Source organism: Zootoca vivipara, chromosome 15 (assembly GCF_963506605.1).
Source record: "Zootoca vivipara chromosome 15, rZooViv1.1, whole genome shotgun sequence".
NCBI classification, from domain to species: domain Eukaryota; kingdom Metazoa; phylum Chordata; class Lepidosauria; order Squamata; family Lacertidae; genus Zootoca; species Zootoca vivipara.
In genome coordinates this window covers 12,237,719-12,262,051 of record NC_083290.1, presented here as the reverse complement: position 1 = coordinate 12,262,051, position 24,333 = coordinate 12,237,719, and the positions used below count along the sequence as shown (strand labels likewise).

At 49.1% G+C, this 24,333-nt stretch overlaps 1 protein-coding gene across 2 annotated transcripts in view; it reads left to right on the top strand.

Moving 5' to 3' along the window:
* The window catches only part of LOC118097247 (protein spinster homolog 3-like), a 43,139-nt gene extending 35,106 nt beyond the window's left edge, over positions 1-8,033 (top strand). The window contains exons 12-14 of one of the 2 annotated variants that reach the window (XM_060283115.1): positions 1,604-1,793; positions 6,699-7,146; positions 7,403-8,033. In XM_060283115.1, coding sequence (XP_060139098.1) covers positions 1,604-1,793; positions 6,699-6,763 — 255 coding nt within the window. In that variant the 3' untranslated portion in view covers positions 6,764-7,146; positions 7,403-8,033. Of the gene's footprint in view, positions 1-1,603; positions 1,794-3,415; positions 4,457-6,698; positions 7,147-7,402 lie in introns of those variants that run through there. The other variant, XM_060283114.1, reaches the window with a different exon arrangement.
* Positions 8,034-24,333: the final 16,300 nt, after the last annotated feature.

The following is a 24,333-nucleotide window of genomic DNA, read 5'->3' as shown; positions in this document are numbered from 1 at the left end:
CTTAGGCTAGACTTAATTTTGCCAATCAGTTCTCTGGCCAATTCATGGGCATATAATGAGGTTGAGTGTGCATAAAAATGAACATATTTTTGAAGATAGCAGACAAATATGCATTACATTAGAGAAAATGTGCAGCTTAGGCAAAATTGCACAGAAGCATATGTATATTAGCAAAAATCTGCACTAAAATGTCAATGAATTTTCATGAGAACTTTCTTAAAAAATAAATACGGTAAATTTGCAAAGTGAAATGTGGAGAACTGACCCTAGGGCGGGGGAAAATGAGAGAAAATGACATATTTACCTATTTCCTAGTCTTGGAAGAACTAAAGTCCCAGCTTTGGCCACCAGAGGGCTGGCACCATTCAGGCCGTCAAATGCATCAGTTTATGCACCCCAGAGTTTTTGCTTCATCTGTGTTAGGGCCCAGGAAGGTTTAGGGCAGGCTGAGGTCAAGTCCAAAAGCAACCAGAAAAAGCAACACGGACAAACTGAACGGGGTTTAAATCCCCCAATTGGTCATGAAGCTCACTGAGGGCAGCTGTCTACCAGCTCCATCTGCTACGCAGGTTGAGACCCTACCTGCCCGCGGACTGTCTCGCCAGAGTGGTGCATGTTATATCCCGCTTGGACTACTGCAACACGCTCTATGTGGGGCTACCTTTGAAGGTGACCCGGAAACTACAACTAATCCAGAATGCGGCAGCTAGACTGGTGACTGGGAGCGGCCGCTGAGACCATATAACACCGGTCCTGGACCATATATACATTGGCTCCCAGTACGTTTCCGAGCACAATTCAAAGTGTTGGTGTTGACCTTTAAAGCCCTAAACGGCCTCAGCCCAGTACATTCATACCTCAGTTTAAGTACACCTCGGTTTGAGTTTTTTCAGTTTAAGTACTCTGCGGTCCCGTCTGGAACGGATTAATCCACTTTCCATTACTTTCAATGGGAAAGTTTGCTTCAGGTTAAGTACGCTTCAGGTTAAGTACGGTTCGGGTTAAGTACAGACTTCCGGAATCAATTGTGTTTGTAAACTGAGGTACCACTGTATACCTGAAGGAGCGTTTCCACCCCCATCGTTCTGCTCGGACACTGAGGTCCAGCGCCTAGGGCCTTCTGGTGGTTCCCTCACTGTGAGAAGCAAAGCTGCAGGAAACCAGGCAGAGGGCCTTCTCAGTGGTGGCACCCGCCCTGTGGACCGCCCTCCCATCAGATGTCAAAGAAATAAATAACTACCTTACATTTAGAAGATATCTGAAGGCAGCCCTGTTCAGGGAAGTTTTTAATGTGTGACATTTTAATGTATTTTAAATCTTTGTTGGAAGCCGCCCAGAGTGACTGGGGAAACCCAGCCAGATGGGCCGAGTAAAAATAAAAAATTATTATTATTATTATTATTATTATTATTATTATTATTATTATTATTAGTGAGCTGGCAGGGGGGCGGTCACTGCCTCCTGACCTAGCCTTACCTGCCAGGGTTGCTGTGGGGATTAAATGGGGAGGGGGGAAACCATGGATGCCACCTTGAGCTCCTTAGAGGAAGAGGGTCGGGTATAAATGCAATAAGCAGAGTAAAAAATCATGTTCCCCCTCCAGATCTCCGGTGAAATCCAGAAGCGACAGGCAGGAGCTTCTTCCTTCCTCGCGTCCTTCCGGAGCCTGCAGTACAGCTTTGTCTTATGCTGCTTTGTCGGTGCTCTTGGGGGAGGCTGCTTCCTCCTGACCGCCCTCCGCATCAAAGAAGATCGGCTGGAAGCTGAACCCCCACCCCCACCGCCAGTCAAAGGTAACTTTGACTCTTGGGCTCAGCGCATCTGTACTGTGAGCATCGCCCTGGCTTTGACCATCATTCTTTGCCAGTCCGACCTTTCCACCTGAACCATCGAGTCATAGAATAGTAGAGTTGGAAGGGGCCTCAAGGGCCATCCAGTCCAACCCCCTGCAATGCAGGAAGCTCAGCTAAGGCATCCATGACCGATGGCCACCCAACCTCTGCTTAAACACCTGCAAGGAAGGAGAGTCTTAACAACCTTACAGCCTGATGTTAAACCTAACAGCCCAGTCTTATTCAACATCTTTATCAATGACGTGGATGATGGGCTTGAAGGCATCCTGAGCAAGTTTGCAGATGACACCAAATTGGGAGGGGTGGCTAATACCCCAGAGGACAGGATCACACTTCAAAATGACCTTAATAGATTAGACAACTGGGTCAAAGCAAACAAGATGAATTTTAACAAGGAGAAATGTAAAGTACTACACTTGGGCAAAAAAGAAAGACAGGCACAAATACAGGATGGGAGACACCTGGCTTGAGAGCAGTACATGTGAAAAGAGTCTTGGTAAGCCACAAACTTGACATGAGTCAACAGTGTGATGCAGCAGCTAAAAAAGCCAATGCAATTCTGGGTTGCATCAATAGGAGTATAGCATCTAGATCAAGGGAAGTAATAGTACCACTGTATTCTGCTCCGATCAGACCTCTCCTGGAGTACTGTGTCCAGTTCTGGGCACCACAGTTCAAGAAGGATACTGACAAGCTGGAATGTGTCCAGAGGAGGGCAACCAAAATGGTCAAAGGCCTGGAAACGATGCCTTATGAGGAACAGCTTAGGGAGTTGGGTATGTTTAGCCTGCAGAAGAGAAGGTTAAGGGGTGATATGATAGCCATGTTCAAATATATAAAAGGATGTCATAGAGGAGGGAGAAAGGTTGTTTTCTGCTGCTCCAGAGAAGCGGACACGGAGCAATGGATTCAAACTACAAGAAAGAAGATTCCACCTAAACATTAGGAAGAACTTCCTGACAGTAAGAGCTGTTGGGCAGTGGAATTTGCTACCAAGGAGTGTGGTGGAGTCTCCTCCTTTGGAGGTCTTTAAGCAGAGGCTTGACAGCCATCTGTCAGGAATGCTTTGATGGTGTTTCCTGCTTGGCAGGGGGTTGGACTGGATGGCCCTTGTGGTCTCTTCCAACTCTAGGATTCTAACCTCTTGGGGCAGGAAGGGGGGTGCGGAGGAAGGGGGGTGCGGGCCGCCCCAGGTGTCACAACTGAGGGGGGGTCACAAAATGCCGGGCGGCACTCACCGTGGGGCCTGCAGTGCGCCCAAGCCACACATCTCTCCTGGGAAAGACACGGTGGCTTGGGCACACGCAGGCTCCACGCTGCCCAAATGGTCTGCCCGCTGCCTCCTCCCCCCTCACAGCTGTAGGGTGGCTGAGTGGGAGGAGGCAGGCAGACTCCGGAGGCCCTGCCCATATGGGCGGCTTGCCCCGTCCCTGGGTATGCCGCCCCCAGGCTCCCGAGCAGCTTCCTCCACCTCTGTCCCGGGGCAGACCTTTCCACTGTCAAACAGCTCTGACTGTCAGAAAGTTCTTCCTGATGTTAAATCAGCATTTCCTTCCTTGTAGCTGGAAGCCATTGGTTCGAGTCCTACCCTCCAGAGGAGAGAACAAGCTTGCTCCATCCTCCATGCGATACCCCTTGAGATATTTGAAGATGGCTATTGTATCTTCTCTCAGTCTTCTCTTTTCCAGGCTAAATATACCCAACTCCTACCATGGGAACTGTAGTTTGCCGAACATTATTAAATGGTCTTGTCTTTTGAGGTCACCCACCTGCTTTGCACCACTGCCATTCCTGCGGCTCATAGGAGGAAAGCCTGGGACGTTCTAATAAATATAAGTCCAGCGTTATGTGGTTTCAAGCCCCCTGTGGGTCTGATGGTGCAGATTAAGGCACAAGATGTAGAGGAAAGGATTTGGACGACTGTTTTAAGCTACACCTGTCCCAGCCCAAGAATGATGGCAAGTGCCCTTTCTTGCATGTCAAGTAGCCAAGCTTTATTCCAGTGCAGGATGAAGAGCAGGAAAAGCCCAGAGCTGCAGCAAGGATCAAAGCACAAGGAGAGGAGCTTCAAGGTTCAGGGACAAGGCCAGGGATACAGATCAGAAGCTGGGAGCTGAGACTGCACAGGAGTGTGAAGTTGTTCCGAGAATCAGCCCTCCCGGCCCATCATGCTTTTAAACAGAGATTGTCCAGCTACTCAAATGCATGCATGCCCTACAGACAACCCCTGACCTTAACTTGTGCGTGTTGAATAAAGAGGTTTCGAGGAGAGAGTTTTACTGTCTCATAGCATAGTTAGCACAATGGTGATTGCTACCAAGCACATTAAAACTTGGTTGGCTTCCCATCTGCCCTCATCCACCTTTAAACAAGCATTCCCCACAAAACTACTTAGGCTAGAATAAATCACAGACACCTAGCTTTGCAAATAAGCAAATATTTTACTCGCAGAGTTTCCAGCAGTTATAGCAAATGAGTCTCCACCTGCTGGCAGTAATATAAAGAAGAAAAAGGTTCCCAAAGGCTCCTTCGTGGGGGTTGGGTTTACTTCTGACTCTTGATGCGCTGCTGTTGTCTCAGAGACAAGGTCTGATGCTGCTCCTTCACTGGCAGCTGAGTCTGTGCCACCTCCTCTCCTCAGGTGGAAAAATGGCCTCCCCAGGCAAATGAAGGCCCCATCTCCTCACCCTGAGCCAAGGAAGGGAGCGGCTGCCAGACTTCCCAAGCAAGAGTCTCAACGGAGGGTCCTGGCTCGGAGTTGCGGGGCTTCAGCGGGAGGGCCCCGCTCCATGGCCTCTTCATCCCCCCCTTGTTGTCCTCTGTTGTACACAGATTCATGGAAGATAAAGCTGTCACGGCCTACTAAACCTGAGGGCTATGTTCAACTTCCACCAGAGGCACCAGATTGCAAGGGTGTTTGCGGGGGGCGGTGGCACTACATGTGAAGTCATGCATGCAAAATCAGGATGTTGAGAGGAGCCAGGGGTTGGAGCCAAGCACAGCAGCAGCATGGCTTCAATGGCTGGAGGCTCCTCCTCCTGCCACTGCCACCAGCCAGGGCCTGCCAATCAGTGCTCAGCTCCGCTCCCTGATTTTTTTGACATTGCGGGCCTCAGCCCCCTCCCAAATATATTGGGGAACCCCAGTCGGCCCCTAACAGTTGGCATCCCTGGCCTCCAGCTTTGGAGGCAGTATGCTTCTGTATACCAGTTGTTGGAAACCACAGAAGGGGAGGGTGCTCTTGTGTTCGAATCCTGCTTGCGGGCTTCCCACAGGCATGTGGTTGGCCACTGAAGGGATGGGATGCTGGACTAGATGGGCCGTTGGCCTGATCCAGCAGGGGTCTCCTTACATTTCTTCTCTAGAAGATCTGAGCAGAGCAGCCCCCTTGCAGCAGAAGTAGCAGGAGATAATATTAGCTTTCTCGCTAGGAGATGCTAATTTGACAACCGTAGTGTGAACGAAACCCACCAGCTTCTGGCGCTCTCCTTATCAAGCAGTTTTGGGAATCCCCAGGAGGACATTCTCCTCTCTAAAACGCCTGTTGAAAAGTGTGTTCGGAATATATCGAAAGCATTCCAGGAAAGGAGTTAAAGCAGCCTTTTCATGAACGCTTCCAAAGAGAATAGGTTTTAAAGCAAGGATGAGGAACCTGGTGCCCTCCAAGATGCAGAACCCCATAAGCCCATACCCTCCAACAGTTCTCTGATGATGGTAATAGGGACATCCTATTCCATAATAATACTAATAATAATTTTATTATTTATACCTCACCCATCTGACAGGGTTGCCCCAGCCACTCTGTGCGGCTTCCTACTTAATTAATTTTTTTAAAAAAGTTTCCCTATACAGGGCTACCTTCAGATATATTCTAAAAGTTGTATAGTTACTTATCTCCTTGGCTCGGGGGGGGGGGGTCACATAACTCCATACCCTCCAACATTTCTCCCATGAAAATAGGGATGTCCTAAGGAAAAGCGGGGATGTGGGTGGCATCTAGGGCTTGCTGATCAGAAGGTCGGCGGTTTGAATCCCCGCGACGGGGTGAGCTCCCCCCAACCTAGCAGTTCAAAAGCACACAGTGCAAGTAGATAAATAGGTACCACTCCAGCAGGAAGGTAAACGGCGTTTCACCAGAAGCGGTTCACCAGAAGCGGCTTAGTCATGGTGGCCACATGACCTGGAAGCTGTATGCCGGCTTCCTCGGCCAATAGAGCGAGATGAGTGCCGCAACCCCAGAGTTGTCCGCAACTGGACCTAACGGTGAGGGGTCCCTTTACCTTTACTTAAGGAAAAGCGGGACATTCTGGGATCAAATCAGAAACTGGGCTTCTGTAAATCCGGGACCGTCCCTGGAAAATAGGGACACTTGGAGGGTTTTCAAGCCCCAGTCAGGATTGCCAGTGGCCAGGGAGGAGGATGGGAGGTTGTGGTTCAGCAGCAGCTCTGGGGTTGAAGGTGCTCCATCCCCAGCGATAGAGGAAGCCGCTCAGGCGCATGGAGCGGGGCACACTGTGGGGCCTCCGGAGTCTGCGTGCCTCCTCCCACTCAGCCACCCTACAGCTGGGGGGAAGGCAGCGGGCGGACCGTTTGGGCAGCTTGGAGCCTGCACGCACCCAAGCCACTGCGTCTTTCCCGGGAGACACGCATGGCTCAGGTGCACTGCAGGCCCTGCGGTGAGTGCCGCCCAGCATATTGTCACCGCCCTCAGTGGTGATACCCGGGGCAGACAGCACCCACCACACCCCCCATTCCTCCACCCCTGCCCACCCGTTTTAAGAAACAACAGCTTAGACCTTTCTCAAAGTGATGTCTTTCCTAACATGGGATCTTGGGGTTTTGCAGGCACAGAAAACATCAGCTACGTCCGGGATGAAGGAGAAGTCCAAGGGGAGCTTCCTGTGTCCTAGAGCTGCCTCCTCCCCTTCGCAAACACGCTCTCATCAGGAAAGAAGAGGCATGAACAGTTATCAACGCACCCTCCATCTGGTGAGGGGCGGGGGAAAGCTTCTGGGACTGACTTTGGAGCGTGACATTCAAAGTGGGCTGCAAATCACATGGCCAGCCGCCATCACTGTCTCCGAAGCTGCCAAGGAATCTGGTGGCTCCAGGAGCCAGGAACATAGCTGAGCTGTTCAAGTGGCAACTTCCTTCAGAAAACATAACCAGTGGAAGTAAGACATGCCAGCCTCGCGTCCAAATTTACGTGGTATATGGCAGCTCCTTCTAGGGGTGGGGGCGGTGGGACGTGTTTCAGGAGCCAAGCGCATGCATTGCGCAGAGAAGTTTCCAGGTTCAGGGAAAGATTCGGATTATTATGAACTTGGAGAGACGATTTGAACTTTAGAAAAAAGACGGCAGTGGACGGTTGCGAGGAATCCCCAATTTCTTGAAGCATGGGAACCCAAAAATTTTTTTTAGATGATTTGGCATAATATTCGGTTTGATTGATATATATGTGTATAATTTGAAATAATGAATGTGATATAATTGGTTTTAATTGGAAAATTAATAAAAATATATTTTAAAAAAAAAAGAGAAGTTTCCAGGTTCAACCCTGGGGGCTTTGAGTTGAGCAGAGCTTGGGTGCAAACGCCTGGGGCAGCCATTTGCCCAACACCTTGGAGAGATTAGCAAAGAACCGTAAGGATCCCTTCTAGCCACTTCCAGTAGAATTAATCTCCAACTTGAGAAGCTTAGAAAGTGCCAAGCTAGACGAATCCTCGGTCCAACTTGTTGGTTTTCCCTTAGACTCCTCACGTTCCATTGCTGCCCAAATTTGACATCGCGTCTCAGCTGCATTTACAACGTGACAAAACTATGACCTTTCCTCATTGCCCCTTTGGCAAAAACTCTTCTGTGAACCCTGGTCCTATCTTGTATGGACTAGGGATGAATGGCGTCAGTTTCGGTTTCTTGTTTTTTCACCTTTAAGTCCAGTTCCTCACATTTCTGCATCAGTTTGTGTGTGTGGTTTTTTTAATTTTAAAAAGTCCCCGTGAAATTTTCCCAGCATTATAGTTTGCATTTCTCCCAATACATTCCTGCATGCAGTTTTGACTGATCTAAACATTTTTGCAAGCAAGTTCCCCACAGTTTTCCATGTTAATTTCATGAATCTATGCCAGGCATAGGCAAACTCGGCCCTCCAGATGTTTTGGGACTACAATTCCCATCATCCATGACCACTGGTCCTGTTAGCTAGGGATGATGGGAATTGTAGTCCCAAAACATCTGGAGGGCTGAGTTTGCCTATGCCTGATCTACAGTGGTACCTCTACTTACGGACACTATCCATTCTAGGGTGTCAGGTTCGCACCCCGAAAAGTCCGTAAGTAGAGCGCCGCTTCTGCACGTGCAGTGATAGAGCGCTCCTGCGCATGCGTGAAGTGCGTAGATTGCTCCTGTGCATGCACGAAGCGGCGAACCCGGAAGTAAACACATTCCGGGGGTGCCACATTCATAACCAGAAAAAAAGCAACGTGAAGCAAACGCAACTCAATGTTTGACTGTATTCATTTTTATGTACACTCCCCACTGGATACAGTATATGCAACCAACATTGGGTAGTGAATTGCAAAAATTGGGTGAGTGTGAATGTCAAAGAATAGTTGTGCTTTGGTTCACGTAGTGCTCTGAAAAGTGAGAATTTTATATCTTCCCCCTTCAAATGAGAACTGAATTTCTACCAGAGCCAGTGTGGTGTAGTGGTTAAGAGTGGTAGACTCGTAATCTGGGGAACCGGGTTCGTGTCTCTGCTCCTCCACATGCAGCTGCTGGGTGACCTTGGGCTAGTCACACTTCTTTGAAGTCTCTCAGCCCCACTCACCTCACAGAGTGTTTGTTGTGGGGGAGGAAGGGAAAGGAGAATGTTAGCTGCTTTGAGACTCCTTCGGGTAGTGATAAAGCGGGATATCAAATCCAAACTCTTCTTCTTCTTCTACCTGATTCCTACCTAATACACAAATTTCTGCCTGATTCAATGGATTTATTACATATTAGGTGTTATGTATTCAGTGGTCTGTGTTTGCCTGAGCTTGAGTCTGGACTAAGGATTCTGAGCTCCTATGTTCTGATTCGATACATGATGTCCAGTCACAGAACATGTCAGGATTTGGGCCTCTGCCATTGGCCCTTGAACTCTTGAGTCGTGATTCTCAGCTTGGAAGTTTAGACAGCCAATCACGGTGGGAGTGGGAGTAGCCCAGGCTTTCAGGAATGTATATAAGCAGTTGCTTTGCCCCTGTTTCCCAGTTATGTACAGTGGTACCTCTGGTTGCGAACGGGACCCGTTTTGGAGGCCCATTCTCAACGTGAAACGGCCGCAACCTGAAGCGCCGTATCTGTGCAGGTGCTTGGTGTGATTTGGCGCTTGTGCGCATGCGGGAAGCGCAATTTAGCACTACTGCGCAAGCGGGAGCGGTGAAATCCGGAAGTAACCCTTTCCGGTACTTCTGGGTCGCCGCGGGACGCAACCTGAAAAAACGTAACATGAAGCAAACGTAACATGAGGTATACTGTAGTTCAAGAAAGGGTCTTGCTGTTATCGCTGTGTCTTGCCTCGTGTTAGCCCACCTACACTTCATTAGGAAGCTGCCTTACACTGAGTAAGACCATTGGTTCATCCTGTCCTGAGGCTCAGGAGTGAAGCGGTTGTCCCACGGAGACCCTCTTTGTGAAAGAAGACTGGCTGTTTCCCCGCGTTACCTTCTGCATTGCACTTACGCACAACATGAGTATTTTTGATATCCGGCAGCACCTTTTCCTGAGAGCTCTCTTTAGCTGAGCAAAATGGGATCCTCAACACACACACACACACACACACCTCATTTTTGCCTTTAATCTGCTTGCTTGCCTCTGCCCAAATCACTGCCCCTGACCTGGAGCGACCCTGGCAGATCCAGGTAAAATCCTCCCATTTGGAAGGCTGACAGGAGATCAGTCGGTCAAAAGGAAATCCTCCAAATTGGTGCGTGTTGCACTAAGCTGTGACACAAAAGTGCAGAGGGGCAGCTGTTTCATGAGATATCTGCAAACGGGCCCAGCTCTCTCCTTCCCCCTGCAAACTGTATTCTCCTCTCTCTTTTTTGGTGTTGGTAAATCACAGCAAGGTGGGTGCAAGGTGCCTGGAAATTCATCTGCAGCTTCAGTCACGCCAATCATTTAACACAGTCGCCTCCTCAAAATCTGGGAACTGTTGTTTACCCCTCACAGAAGTACAATTCCCAGCCCCCTGAATGAACTACAGTTCCCAGGAATCCTTTGCAAGCTGGGAGGAGATGTGCTTTAAATGTGCACAGCCTAAAGGGCCAAAAGTTCCCCACATCTGGTTTAAACTGTCAGGCAGCTAGCCCAACTAAAGTGAGGCCGAGTATTATTCTTATTCTTATTCCCTTGCCCATCTGACACTAGAAGATCCATTTATTGGATCCGAGATTAACAAGAGCGAAAAAATTGCCGCGGATTAACATGAAAATTCATTTCTTCTGCCTTTTCTCTACTCCAGGGGTGCCCAAACTTTTTCCAAAGAGGGCCAGATTTGATGAAGTGAACATGCCTGAGGGCCGACCAAAGTTGTTGACCTTCCCCCCCCCCTGTTTTAGGATTGAAGTTGTTGAGCATTTTTAGGGATTTTACCCAAGGAGATAGACTGCCACAGGGGCCGGATTAAACCGACCGGCGGGCCACATTAGGCCCCCGAAACAGACTTTGGACATTCCTGTTCTACTCAAATTCCGTAAGGAACTAGCTGGGTCAGATCTCAATAAGGTAACATTGCATTTATAGCCCACCTTTACTCCAAGGAGCTCAAGGTGCGCACATAAGACCTCCCCATCCTATCCTCACAACAACCCTGTGAGGTGGGTGAGGCTGAGAGGGAGTGGCTGGCCTGAGGTTATTCAGTGAGCTTCATGGCTGAGTGGGGATTGGAACCCGGGTCCCTTGGGGCCTTACTCCAACACTCCAACTACTAAACCACACTGGCTTTCAGTCTGATTCATCTCCAGTGCCGTTCCTTAAGCAGCTGACTTGGCACTGCCTGTCAGGAGGCTAGAGGGAAACCTGAGGTTTGCAGAAGAATGGAAAAAAAACTTTAAATGGGGAACTTCAGGGGGAGGTACAACCGTGAAGCAGCTCAGTGGGTTCTGAATTAACTTCACTTAGTGAATTAACTTCACTTAGGGACCCAGGTGGTGCTGTGGGTTAAACCACAGGGTCTAGGGCTTGCTGATCAGAAGGTCGGCAGTTCGAATACCTGCAACGAGGTGAGCTCCCGTTGCTCGGTCCCAGCTCCTGCCCACCTAGCAGTTCGAAAGCACATCAAAGTGCAAGTAGATAAATAGGGACCGCTCTGGTGGGAAGGTAAACGGCGTTTCTGTGCGCTGCTCTGGTTCGCCAGAAGCGGCGTTGTCATGCTGGCCACATGACCTGGAAGCTGTCTGCGGACAAACGCCGGCTCCCTCGGCCTATAGAGCGAGATGAGCGCCGCAACCCCAGAGTCGGACACGACTGGACCTGATGGTCAGGGGCCCCTTTACCTTTACCTAGTGGCATAGTTTGGGGGGGGCTGGGGGGCCATGGCTCTGGGTGCAATTTTTTGAGGGGCACAACCAGGCGCCCCCATGAACAGCTCCTTCATCGGAGTCTGGCTCTGGCAGAAGGAGGAGCTGCGCTGGGCCGAGGCCCTTGTGCCCGGCCGCAGCTCTGCTCCCAGGTCAGTTCTGACCCAGGGGCGGAGAGCAGGAGAGCGGGCGACAATGGAGCTAGTGGGTGTAGAAGGAATGCTCACCTCATTGCAAACTCTATACTCCCTGCAGGTGCGCCAAGTTGAGCCCAACATTGGTGGGGGCACCCTCACACATGCATGACATCACACACACAAAGCCTCCCCCAAATCCGACCAGGCCTGGCGGGACGTGCGGGCATCCCTTTGAGGATCTCCAGAGCACCTTCCTGGAAGCTGCTCCGGCGGGAGCAAGGAGTGTGAAAATTGCCCCCCACACCTCCCACTCCCAATATTCTAGGGGCTCAGCCCCGTGTCTAAAAATATTGAGGGTGCTGAAGCCCCTTCTGCCACTCTAGCTGGTGTCCCTGACTCCGTGCCCCCAGGACCACAGAGGAGGTGCCAGAAGAGCTGTCCAGCCTCCAACAACAACAACAACAACAACTTATATCCCGTCCATCTGGCCAGGCCTCCCCAGCCATTCTGGGCGGCTCCCAACAGAATATTAAAAACACAATATCACATCAAAAACTTCCCTAAACAGGGCTCCCTTCAAATTTCTTCTAAAAGTCAGGTAGTTGTTTTTTCCTTGACATTATTATTTCCTTGACATCTGATGGGAGGGCGTTCCACAAGGCGGGAGCCACTACCAAGAAGGCCCTCTGCCTAGTTCCCTGTAACCTCACTTCTCGCAGTGAGGGAACCGCCAGAAGGCCCTCCTTGGAGCTGGACCTCAGTGTCCGGGCAGAACGATGGGGGTGGAGACGCTCCTTCAGGTATACTGGGCCGAGGCAACTCTTGTACTCACAACATGTCCCCATCTTGCTGTGCCTCTCACTGGGCCGAGGCAGAGAAGAGCCACCGGGACAGCAGTGGGAAACAGCTGAGCTTGCAACCACATTTGGGTCGAAAGCACGTTGCCTTCTGTGCCTGGAAAGGATAAAGTCAGGCAGGAGCTTTCCCAGAAGAGTGCCGTGACTCTGTGTTGTTTGTGGAGACCTGATTAAGAAGCTCGTTGAGGGTCTCCACTGAATTAGGTACTGCGGCGAGGCTAATTAAAGGAGCTCCCTGCGGGGTTGCTTAATAGCTGCGCCAGAACAGGTGAAGATTTCAATTATCTTGCCATTCCTTCTTCCCAAATAGCTCGACCACGGGCCCTTAAATGCTTGCAGACAGTGTTTGCCAGCCGCGTTCAAGAGAGTCACATTTAGCAATATGGTGCCCATCCCAGGATAAACATGCTCTGCACAGGAGTGCAGGAAGCTGCCTCATCCCAGCTCAGACCTTTGGTCCATCCGGCTCAGTATTGTCTACCCTGACTGGCAGCAGCTCTCTAGGGTTTTCAGGCAGGAAATCTTTCTCAGTCCTACCTGGAGAGGCTGGGATTTGAACCTGGGAGCTTCTGCTTACAAGGCTCTGGCATCTTCCCCATATGGGTTCCCTTCCTTTGGGTTATCAGGGGGCTCTCATTTAGTCAGTCAGATTAATCAGCTAAAAGGCTTTTTGATCAGTAAACCAGGAAGCAGTTCTTTCTTAAATTAGAAGCACACCCTTTTCCCGAGACTCCCCATCCCCTAATATCTTGAGAGAAAGCATTTATCCAGGTATCTCGTAGGAGAGCCTTTTCAGTGGTGGCTCCTAAATTCTGAAACTGGAACTCCCTACCCAGAGCCAAAACTGTCCCCATGAAAGAGGAAGCTGTGGCCCTCCAGACATTGTTTTACCAACATATTTGTTTTTTAAAATCCTATGTTGAGAGATACTATTTAAATATAAAGGTAAAGATACCCCTGACCGTAAGGTAAACGGCGTTTCCATGTGCTGCTCTGGTTTGCCAGAAGCGGCTTAGTCATGCTGGCCACATGACCCAGAAGCTGTACACCGGCTCCCTCGGCCAATAAAGTGAGATGAGCACTTTATTTATGTTCAGGAGTCCCTTTACCTTTACCCCTGACCATAAGGTCCAGTCGCGGCTGACTCTGGGGTTGCGTACTCATCTCCCTCTATAGGCCGAGGGAGCTGGTGTTTGTCCACAGACAGCTTCCAGGTCATGTGGCCAGCATGACTAAGCCACTTCTGGCGAACTAGAGCAGCGCACGGAAACGCCGTTTACCTTCCTGCAAGAGTGGTACCTATTTATCTACTTGCACTTTGACGTGTTTTCGAGCTGCTAGGTAAGCAGAAGCTGGGACCGAGCAACGGGAGCTCACCCGTTGTGGGGATTCGAACCACCGACCTTCTGATCGGCAAGCCCTAGGCTCTGTGGTTTAGAGCGCCACCTGCGTCCCTGCTTTAAATATGTTGATGCCAAAAATGGGATGGACTTAGGAGTGAAGTACATGTGAAATTGGCTTGGGCTGGCAACAGATTGACTCTACCCATCCCTCGTTTGTTGTTCCTGGCAGCCTTTCGAGTTGCATCGTCCTCTGCTCCCCGCCCCAAGCAATTGGATGCAACCCCCTGAGGTTTGTTTGCTTTTAATTAACATTTTGCAACCGCCCCCCCCCCCCCGTATTAATGTGCCACCAGCAATTGGGCCGGGAACATCTACAAAATAAGCATAATGCCCTGTGGACCACTCTCCATTTGCTTGTGTTTACAGCACCTTAGTATAGATCGGCCTCCCAGCACCAATCAGGATTCCATTCCTCAGCTATGCAGTGCAGCACTCAGAATGCCTGGAGACGACCGACCGAAGTGAGCTTGGCAGAATGCCATCTTCCCAGGCAATTACTAAACCCTTACACACACGTTCTGCCCCTTGTGTGCCAGGCTATCTATAGGAATGAAGCCCAGATCGTATTTCATCCTGCCACTTGGGCTAATTCCTTGCGTGCTTCAGGTTCTGTGTTAAAAAAAACCATATCTCCCATCCATGCTTCTTAGAGCGGGGTGAGGAGATGTCAAGGGAACCCTTCCCCAACCTGATACCTTGTAGACCAGGCACCCCCAAACTTCGGCCCTCCACATGTTTTGGACTACACTTCCCATAATCCCTGACCACTGGTCCTGTTAGCTAGGGATCATGGGAGTTGTAGGCCAAAACATCTGGAGGGCTGCAGTTTGGGAATGCCTGCTGTAGACAGTGGAGGTTGGTCCATTAAATAGGGCACTGTCCCCCCAACCACAGTCTGCCTCCAGCAAGTTCCCACCTTCCTGCCTTTGTATGTAAGAGGCTAGGGCTTGCCAATCTGAAGGTTGGCGGTTTGAATCCCCGCACCGGGGTGAGCTCCTGTTGTTTGGTCCCTGCTCCTGCCAACCTAGCAGTTCGAAAGCACGTCAAAGTACAAGTAGATAAATAGGTACCGCTCCGGTGGGAAGGTAAACGGCGTTTCCGTGCGCTGCTCTGGTTCGCCAGAAGCGGCTTAAGTCATGCTTGCCACATGACCTGGAAGCTGTCTGCGGACAAACACCGGCTCCCTCGGCCTATAGAGCGAGATGAGCGCCACAACCCCAGAGACTACTGTAAGCAGGTATGAAAACATTAGCAGGATTTTAATAACACTTGTAATGTAGCAGATATCGTGGACAATATGGGGAGTTATAAAATATGGATTATGAAATCATAGGCAGTTGAAAAGGTTGGCAATAGGACCCATAAATGGGAGGGTGGGAAGTCTGGAGATTCAGAGAAATCTCTAAAAATGGATGTAAAATAAAAAAATTCCTTCAGTAGCACCTTAAAGACCAACTAAGTTTTTATTTTGGTATGAGCTTTCGTGTGCATGCACACTTCTTCAGAACTTCACACTTCTGAAGAAGTGTGCATGCACACGAAAGCTCATACCAAAATAAAAACTTAGTTGGTCTTTAAGGTGCTACTGAAGGAATTTTTTTATTTTACTTCGATCCAGACCAACACGGCTACCTACCTGTATCTAAAAATGGATATGTATTTTGTCTTCTCATAATTCTACACTTGTAAAATCAAATAAAAATCATTTTTAAAAACAAAAACAAAAACCTCCATTGAAAGAGAGTCCACCACCTTCTGTGGGAACCTGTTCCACTGCTAAGCAGCTCTTAACATAGGACGTTTCTTTCTAATGTTTAGTCAGAATCTCCTTTCTTGAATCCAATGGTTTGGGTCCTTGCCTCTGCAGCAGCAGAAAACAAGCTTGCTCTATCTTCTATGTGACAGCCATTCAGGTATTTGAAGATGGCTATCATATCACCTCTCAGTCTTCTAATTGGCCCTGCTTGTCATTGACTCTGGCGCCACCTACAGTTGGCCTCCCTGCCTTCTGCCCAACCCCTTCCAATGGGTAAAAGGCACCTCTTCCTACAAGGGAGTTGTAGTCCAGCACATCTGCAGGGCACCAGGTTATGGTAGGCTGCTCTACCTTCCTGACCTATGGCTAGGTTTCTACACTTAGGCAGTATTCCAGTGTTAAACCTTTCAGCAATACACATAGCCATTCCAATTCCAGCATCAATTAAACGATGATACTTAACAGGCAGGAATGACCAGCTGCACCAGTATAAGATGGGGGGCACCTGGCTTGCCAGTACAGTGGTACCTCGCTAGACGAACGCCTCACGCAATGAAAAAATCACAAGACGAAAACGTTTTGCGATTTTTTTTGCAGACTCGCAAGACGTGCGAGTTTCTATGGCCGCGCCATAGAAAACTTCGCAAGACGAAGCAGGGCAGGGGCGCCGCAAGCAGGAGAAAGTCCAGGGATGGCCCATCAAGGAGACCGAGCCTCCTCCGGGGAGCCCGCCTGCCTCATGCTTCTGCCGCCGCCATTGCCCGGCTTCCGCAGGGACATGGCAATTGGCGATGCCGCACCGAAACGGCTGCCGAGCAGCTCGAACCGGCAGCCGAGCAGCAGCAGAACCCCAAGGGAGTGGAGCTCCTTCTTGGCTGGGTGCACGGGAGAGCGTGAACGGGAGAGCGCGCGAACGGGAGAGCGCGTGAACGGGAGAGGCCAACCAGACAGCCTGCCTGCCTGCGTGCAAACGGGCTGTCTGTCTGGTTGGGCGCGAGGGTCCGGCTGCTGGGGAAGGAGGGAGGGAGCCTCTCCCTGGCCCTCCTGCTTCCCCCTCCCCAGATCCTTAAAACTTCCGGAGCGGCCGTGGCACTTGGGGGCAATGTGGCTGCTGTGGCTGCTCCTGGGCTCGGCGGGTGAGTCGGGGTTTGTGAGCGCTGGATTGCGCCTTAAGCTGCTTTGCTATGGCACCATGTCATTGAAAGGAGAGCTTTTTTTTTTGCCCATAGGAACGCATTACAGTGGTGCCTTGCAAGACGAATTTAATTCGTTCCGCGAGTCAATTCGTTTTGCGAAAAATTCGTCTTGCGAATCGCGGTTTCCCATAGGAATGCATTGAAATTTATTTTTTTGCCCAAAGGAACGCATTAATTAAATTTCAATGCATTCCTATGGGAAACTGTGATTTGCAAGACAAATTTTTCACAAAACGAATTTGTCTTGCAAGTCACCACCAGATCGCAAGACGCATTCGTCTTGCAAAAAATTCATCTTGCAGGGCATTCGTCTTGCGAGGTACCACTGTAATTAAATTTCAATGCATTCCTATGGGAAACCGCGCTTCGCAAGATGAAATTTTCGCAATATGAAATGACTTGTGGAACAAATTAATTTCATCTTGCAAGGTATCACTATAGTACATGTGAAAAAGATATTGGGGTCTTAGCGGACCACAAGCTTAACATGAGTCAACAGTGTGATGCAGCAGCAAAGAGAAACATGTCTGATCCCCCTTTGTGTCCAAAGCAAAAGCAAAAGCTATACAGGAACGGACGTTTCCAGCATGCAGACGTGTGACAAGCACCAGTCCCATGCCTGCCCTTAAGGTGGAATGGAAATCTCAACAGTTCTGGGTACCACAATTTAAGAAGGATACAAACAAGCTGGAATGTGTGCAGAGGAGGGAGGCCAACATGATCAAGGGTCTGGAAACCAAGCCTGATGAGGAACAGTTGAGGGAGCTGGGTATCTTTAGCCTGGAAAAGAGTAGATTGAGATGAGATATGATGGCCATCTGCATATATCTAAAAGGCCTGTCACATAGAAGACAGAGCAAGCTTGTTTTCTCCTGCTCTGGAAGCTGGGACCCATGCCAATGGATCCCAAGTTACAAGCAAGGATATTCTGACTAAACATTTGGAAAAAACTTTCTGACAGTACGAGCTGTTCGGCTGTGGCACAGACTCCCACAAGAGGTGGTGGACTCTCCTTCCTTGGAGGTTTTAAAGCAGAGGTTGGATAGCTGAGATTCCTACATTGCAGGGGGTTGGACTAGATGACCATACAATTCTATGATTCTATAATAAGACAGACAGACAGCAAAGTGTTTCTGGTGGTGTGCTCAGTTTCTGTTCCTCCTCCCTCTTGGGTGATCTGCTAAACTAGAACGGAACATCTTTCAGGAGTGCTGTCAATCTTTTATCTCTGACTACAGCTTGAGGTGCCTGAGGTTAATCCACTGTTTTTAACCCAATCTCCAGCTATTTAATCCATATTTATATTTGTTCTTGAAATCTATTGCTCTTTGCACGGAGTGGTCTTCGCACTGCAATAAATATTTTTGTCGATATTATCCCTGCCGCTATGTAAACATCAATTGGCAATTAATTAACTGCATGAATCCGCTTGCCTTCGGCTCCACAGACGAGGTGGGTTGTTTCCCACCCCTCCCCCAAAACGATGGGCTCTTCTCATCTCTGCCTTGGAGGTGACCGTACCATTGATGCCATCCTCTTTACGCTATTCAGAGTTAGAACAAGAGGGCAGGTCCCTGCCCCAAGGAGGTTGCAGTCTGAAAGGTGGTGCAGAGCAGGCAGCAGAGTGGGCAAGGATAAAGAGAGGAAGGGTATGAATTCAGCTCTGTGACGGTGAACATACTCTGCTGCCACTTAATTGGACCTCTTCCTAAAATCCCCAGGAGTCTTGCCAATAACTGCTCCAGTGATGGAACTTGGCTTCAGGGAAAGGAAGACATCAAAGCAACTGACGAGATAATTTGGGTCCTTCTCTCTGCTCTGTCCAAGATGGGCCGTCCACAGCTATCTGCAAATGGGTATTTCTGCAACCCTTGTGTGTGTGCTTAAGGTCACCTAGGTCTTTTCTCTGCGATTAGCTTGTGGAGCAGGTAATAAATACACATTTGTTAGTCTTCTTTCAGTAGATGCTGGCAGCCACCAGGAAGGCGGTAATGACAACTATCTATCCCACTGCATGAATGAGAAAGACCTTGGCAGACTGAACTGCTACCTAAAAGTGACCTGTATATGCCAGAAAAGGTGTGACGGTTAGCGAGATTACTGGAAAGTGTTTCTCTTTCAAGAAATGCTCTGTGTGATCAGAACTGGCAGCTGGGCTTAGATGGAAAAATGGCACATGGTGCTCTGTTTAAAGGCACAGATCTAACCTTCTCAGAGGATACCTCCTGGTAGACAAATCATTTGTTTCTTCCATTTATATGGAGGGCAGACCAAGATGCTTAAGGGTCTGGAAACAAAGCCTTATGAGGAACAGTTGAGGGAGCTGGGTAGGTTCAGCCTGGAAAAGAGGAGGCCGAGAGGAGATAGGCTGAGAGGAGATAGGCTTTTGTTGTTGTTTAGTCGTTTACTCGTGTCCGACTCTTCGTGACCCCATGGACCAGAGCATGCCAGGCACTCCTGTCTTCCACTGCCTCCCACAGTTTGGTCAGACTCACATTGGTAGCTTCAAGAACACTGTCCAACCATCTCGTCCTCTGTCGTCCCCTTCTCCTTGTGCCCTCCTTGGAGCCTCAGCTTCAGGATCTGTCCTTCCAGTGAGCACTCAGGGCTGATTTCCTTAAGAATGGATAGGTTTGATCTTCTTGCAGTTCATGGGATTCTCAAGAGTCTCCTCCAGCTCACCATAATTCAAAAGCATCAATTCTTCGGCGATCAGCCTTCTTTATGGTCTAGCTCTCACTTCCATACATCACTACTGGGAAAACCATAGCTTTAACTATACTGACCTTGGTCGGCAAGGTGATGTCTCTGATAGGCTAGCCATCTTCAAATCTCTAAAGGGCTGTCACATGGAAGATCGAGCAAGCTTGTTTTCTCCTGCTCTAGAGGGTAGGACTCAAACTAATGACTTCAAGTTACAGGAAAGGAGATTCTGACTAAACATCAGTAAGAGCTGTTAGACAGTGGGGTGGACTCCCTTGGAAGGTGGTGGACTCTCCTTCCTCAAAGGTTTTTAAGCAGAGGTTAGATAGCCACCTGTTAGGGATGCCACCTGGGGTGGTGGTGGGGAAGATGGGACCTCTGAAACCTGCCAGTTTGAATTGAGAAGCAGCATGGAGAGATGGTACACTTGACCCTTTCCCCACTGCCCCCTTTTTTGCAATTAAACTCCCACTGCTGACCTGTTCTTCCCTGTTCCATTTGGAAAATTATTATTTTTTAATAACAATCCCATTCTCCATACGGCCCTTCTTTGTATATGGGGAAAGATGCAAAAATTAGCAACGGTTGGAAAGTAACAGTTGAAGCATTTCCTTCCACGTTGCTTTTCTTCAACTGAATCCAGCCTCCGAGGCTGCTTTTCAGTTAAAAATACCCCAAAATCCTTGGAAGGCTATTCACAATTCAATAGGCAATTTGTTTTGTTGTTGTTGTTTAGTCGTTTAGTCGTGTCCGACTCTTTGTGACCCCATGGACCATAGCACGCCAGGCACTCCTGTCTTGCACTGCCTCCCGCAGTTTGGTCAAACTCATGTTCGTAGCTTCGAGAACACTGTCCAACCATCTCGTCCTCTGTCGTCCCCTTCTCCTTGTGCCCTCCATCTTTCCCAACATCAGGGTCTTTTCCAGGGAGTCTTCTCTTTTCATGAGGTGGCCAAAGTATTGGAGCCTCAGCTTCACGATCTGTCCTTCCAGTGAGCACTCAGGGCTGATTTCCTTAAGAATGGATAGGTTTGATCTTCTTGCAGTCCATGGGACTCTCAAGAGTCTCCTCCAGCACCATAATTCAAAAGCATCAATTCTTCGGCGGTCAGCCTTCTTTATGGTCCAGTTCTCACAAAGAGAGAGAAATTTGTTTTAATGTGCATCTATTTATTTAAACCAACTCGTGCAAATTCCATGCCTATAGAACGGCATCCTTTGTCATCTATTTTTTTTTGGGGGGGGGTTAATGCATTTTCTCCCTGTCTCTCTTCTTTGGTGATGTGCATGTCTTCAGTCCCACATATTGAAAATATCCAGTCTCCCTAGACAAGCAATAATGTTTGCCCCAACTAGACAGAGAACTGAGCTTAGAAGCCTGAACTCTACTGGAAGTCTCCCGACCAGTCTATATCTCGCCCCCCCCCCCTTCAAATGTCAAAATACTGACACCTTACTTTATTTGCTTCCAGAGACTTTGTGGGGTTGCACTGCTCCTGAAACCTGCTACACGCTTGATGAGAACACTTTCTTTTTCCCTCCCTTTGAAATGCCTTTGCCTTTCAGTGTCATGCAGAGAGCTGTTCATTTTGGTGGCGCTCAGGAGTGTTTTTGCTCTTTCTCTCTCTTTTCCCCACAGAGGCATCAAACCTGCTTTTAAAAATTGCTGTAATGTCTTAGCAGGCATAATCAGACCGTGAGGACAAAAGGAGCTAATGTAGGAGCAACTTGGCTATTAGGAAACCACCGGGAGTCTGCTGTGTAGGAACAAACCTACATGGTTTCATTAAGGCGCAGTTTTTGAAAGGAACCCTGAGAGGTTCAGTGCGATGAATTGGGGGGGGGATTATTTTTGCAACCCTCAGGAATGGCATAATCACAGACCAAGTGATTTTAAAAACATTTGTGGAGGCTTAAAGGTGTGGGTGGGGAGAGAACTGATGTAAAGGAGGAGTTATGGCCCAGCATGGGGTAAGTGAGGAGAATTCGGTAGCTGGTCCTTTTGATAAGCTCACACCAGGGTGGGCGCTGCAGCCAAATGTCGTAGCATGGAGTGCTCAGGGTTCCAGCAGCCAGTCTTGCCCCCATCTGTGATGTTGTTGTTGTTGTTTAGTCGTGTCCGACTCTTCGTGACCCCATCTGTGATACTCCATTCCATTTCCTCTCCCTCTCCAGCTAAATGGCACTAGGGGTGGGGAGGGGGATTTCAACAGAACCGCAGGGCAGGGCAGGGCAGCTGATTGTGAACTGGCAGGGAGCAATAAATTGAACTCATTTCACGTTGAAAGGCAAACTCGTCCAATTTGCTGAAATACAGCAACCCGTTGAAATTTTTTATTTCTCTGAATTTCACAAGGCAGTTCTCCAGTCAGGAAATGCACGGCCCGGGGGGGGGGGAGATGCACATGTGTTTAAATGCATACATCCATGAAAATAACAGAAAAATGTGTTCTTTTACGGGAAATGACTTTGCAAAAGTGTGTAAATTAGGCAAAATTGTGTACAAAAGTGACAAATTTGCGGAGGTGGAGGTGTCATTCTGGTAAGCCTCTGGAATGAAGAATGCCTGGGGTAACCAGCAGTGGATTTTAGTGCAGAAGGACTGACAGTTCCACCCAGTTCTAATACTCAAAACAGATTCCTGGGCTCATAATGATCTACCTCTTGAGTGTGTGATTTTTTTTGCACCAGGTTGGTGAGGTCTCACAGAGAGCAATACTGACCCTGGGCACCTGGAGTTGCCTCACCTCCGTCTTAGGACTCCTCTGTACCAAATTTGGAGGTTTTTTATTATAGAATCATAGAGTTGGAAGAGACCACAAGGGCTATCCAGTCCAACCCCCTGCCAAGCAGGTTTCTAGGTGATGTGAGAGTCCCCTGGGAGTGTGTGAGGCCTGGGCCCCTTTTTCTGTGTGCATGCTTTGCATTAGCAAGACTGAGCGATGGGGACCCCCTTCTGCACACCAAACGTTATTAGCGAACAGCCGGAAAGTGGGTCAGCCTAATGCAAAATGGAGCAGATGATCTGGAGAGTTTGACTGCAGAGGTGCCCACAAATAAGACGCGAGACAAATGCTGACGTTGACCGATTGAGCATCTGGACCCAGCTGTGTGGTTCTTCCCTTTAGGATGAGGAATAACAAAAGCTGGAAAGATGGACACTAAAAAAGGAGCGGGGGGGGGGGATGATTGTTTTGCTTCAGATGGGGGTGTAGTTGTTACATTCAGTAAACTATTGTGCCTGCACCAGTGCTAAAAATGAAACATGACAGCAAAGACATACATAAAATGAGATGTCTCTCTTTTTTTGCCGCTGCCCAATCTATTATTTAGGGTGTGCATAAATATTTTAGCACAGCCCTATTTGGATCCGGAAAGATGCCTTTCTTTGGACTGTCAGTCTTTGCGATTGCATGCATGTTTTACTCAGAAGAAAGCCCCACTGTGTTCAACAGGGCTTATGGTCAAGGAATTGCAACCAGGATTGCCCTTCCCTTCCAGGCACTTTGGTAAAGGGGGCCCCTGACCATCAGGTCCAGCCGTGTCCGACTCTGGGGTTGCGGCGCTCATCTCGCTCTATAGGCCGAGGGAGCCAGCGTTTGTCCGCAGACAGCTTCCGGGTCATGCGGCCAGCATGACAAAGCTGCTTCTAGCGAACCAGAGCAGCACACAGAAAAGCCGTTTACCTTCCCGCCGGAGCGGTCCCTATTTATCTACTTGCACTTGAGGTGCTTTCGAACTGCTAGGTTGGCAGGAGCTGGGACCGAGCAACGGGAGCTCACCCCGTTGCAGGGATTTGAACTGCCGACCTTCTAATCAGCAAGCCCTAGACTCTGTGGTTTAACCCACAGTGCCAGCTGGGTCCCCCAGGCACTTTGGAGGAGCACACAAAGAGTGTTTTCTGATGTGCTGATTCTAGTATCAGGTGCAGAATGCAGCATGAGGAAAACCATGGCTTGCTTGCTTTAAAAAAGGTAAAGGACCCCCGGACAGTTAAGTCCAGTCAAAGACGACTATGGGGTTGCGGCGCTCAGCTCGCTTTTCAGGCCAAGGGAGCCGGCGTTTGTCCACAGACAGCTTTCCGGGTCATGTGGCCAGCATGACTAAACTGCTTCTGGCACAATGTGACGAGTGCCAGAGCGCACGGAAACGCTGTTTACTTTCCCGCCGTAGCGGTACCTATTTATTTACTTGCACTGGTGTGCCTTCGAACTGCTAGGTTGGCAGGAGCTGGGACACAGCAGCAGAAGAAGAGGAGTTTGGATTTGATATCCTGCTTTATCACTACCCTAAGGAGTCTCAAAGCGGCTCACAATCTCCTTTCCCTTCCTATCTGAAGAAGTGTGCATGCACACGAAAGCTCACACCTATGACAAACTTAGTTGGTCTCTAAAGTGCTACTGGAAGGAATTTTTTATTATTATTTTTTGTTTTCCCCACAACAAACACTCTGTGAGGTGAGTGAGGCTGAGAGACTTCAGAGAAGTGTGACTAGCCCAAGGTCACCCAGCAGCTGCATGTGGAGGAGCAGAGACGCGAACCCGGTTCACCAGATTAGGAGTCTACCGCTCTTAACCACTACACCACACTAGCTCTTGAAGATTGTCGGAAGAGGCTTTTATACCAAGTTCAGACCGCTGGGTCATCCAGCTCAGTTCTGGCTCACTCCATTGCCTGGATTTGAACCGCCAACCTTCCGATGGCAAGCCCAAGAGTCTCAGTGGCACTGAGCGGGTGGCGTTGTGCTCAAACCACTGCTTTAGAAAACAACTGTTACTCAAGTTCCTAGTCCTTAAGCAAAGAAATGCCTGGAAGTGTGTGGGCAGAAGTTTTACACTTCATACAAACAGGGGCGGACCTTGGTC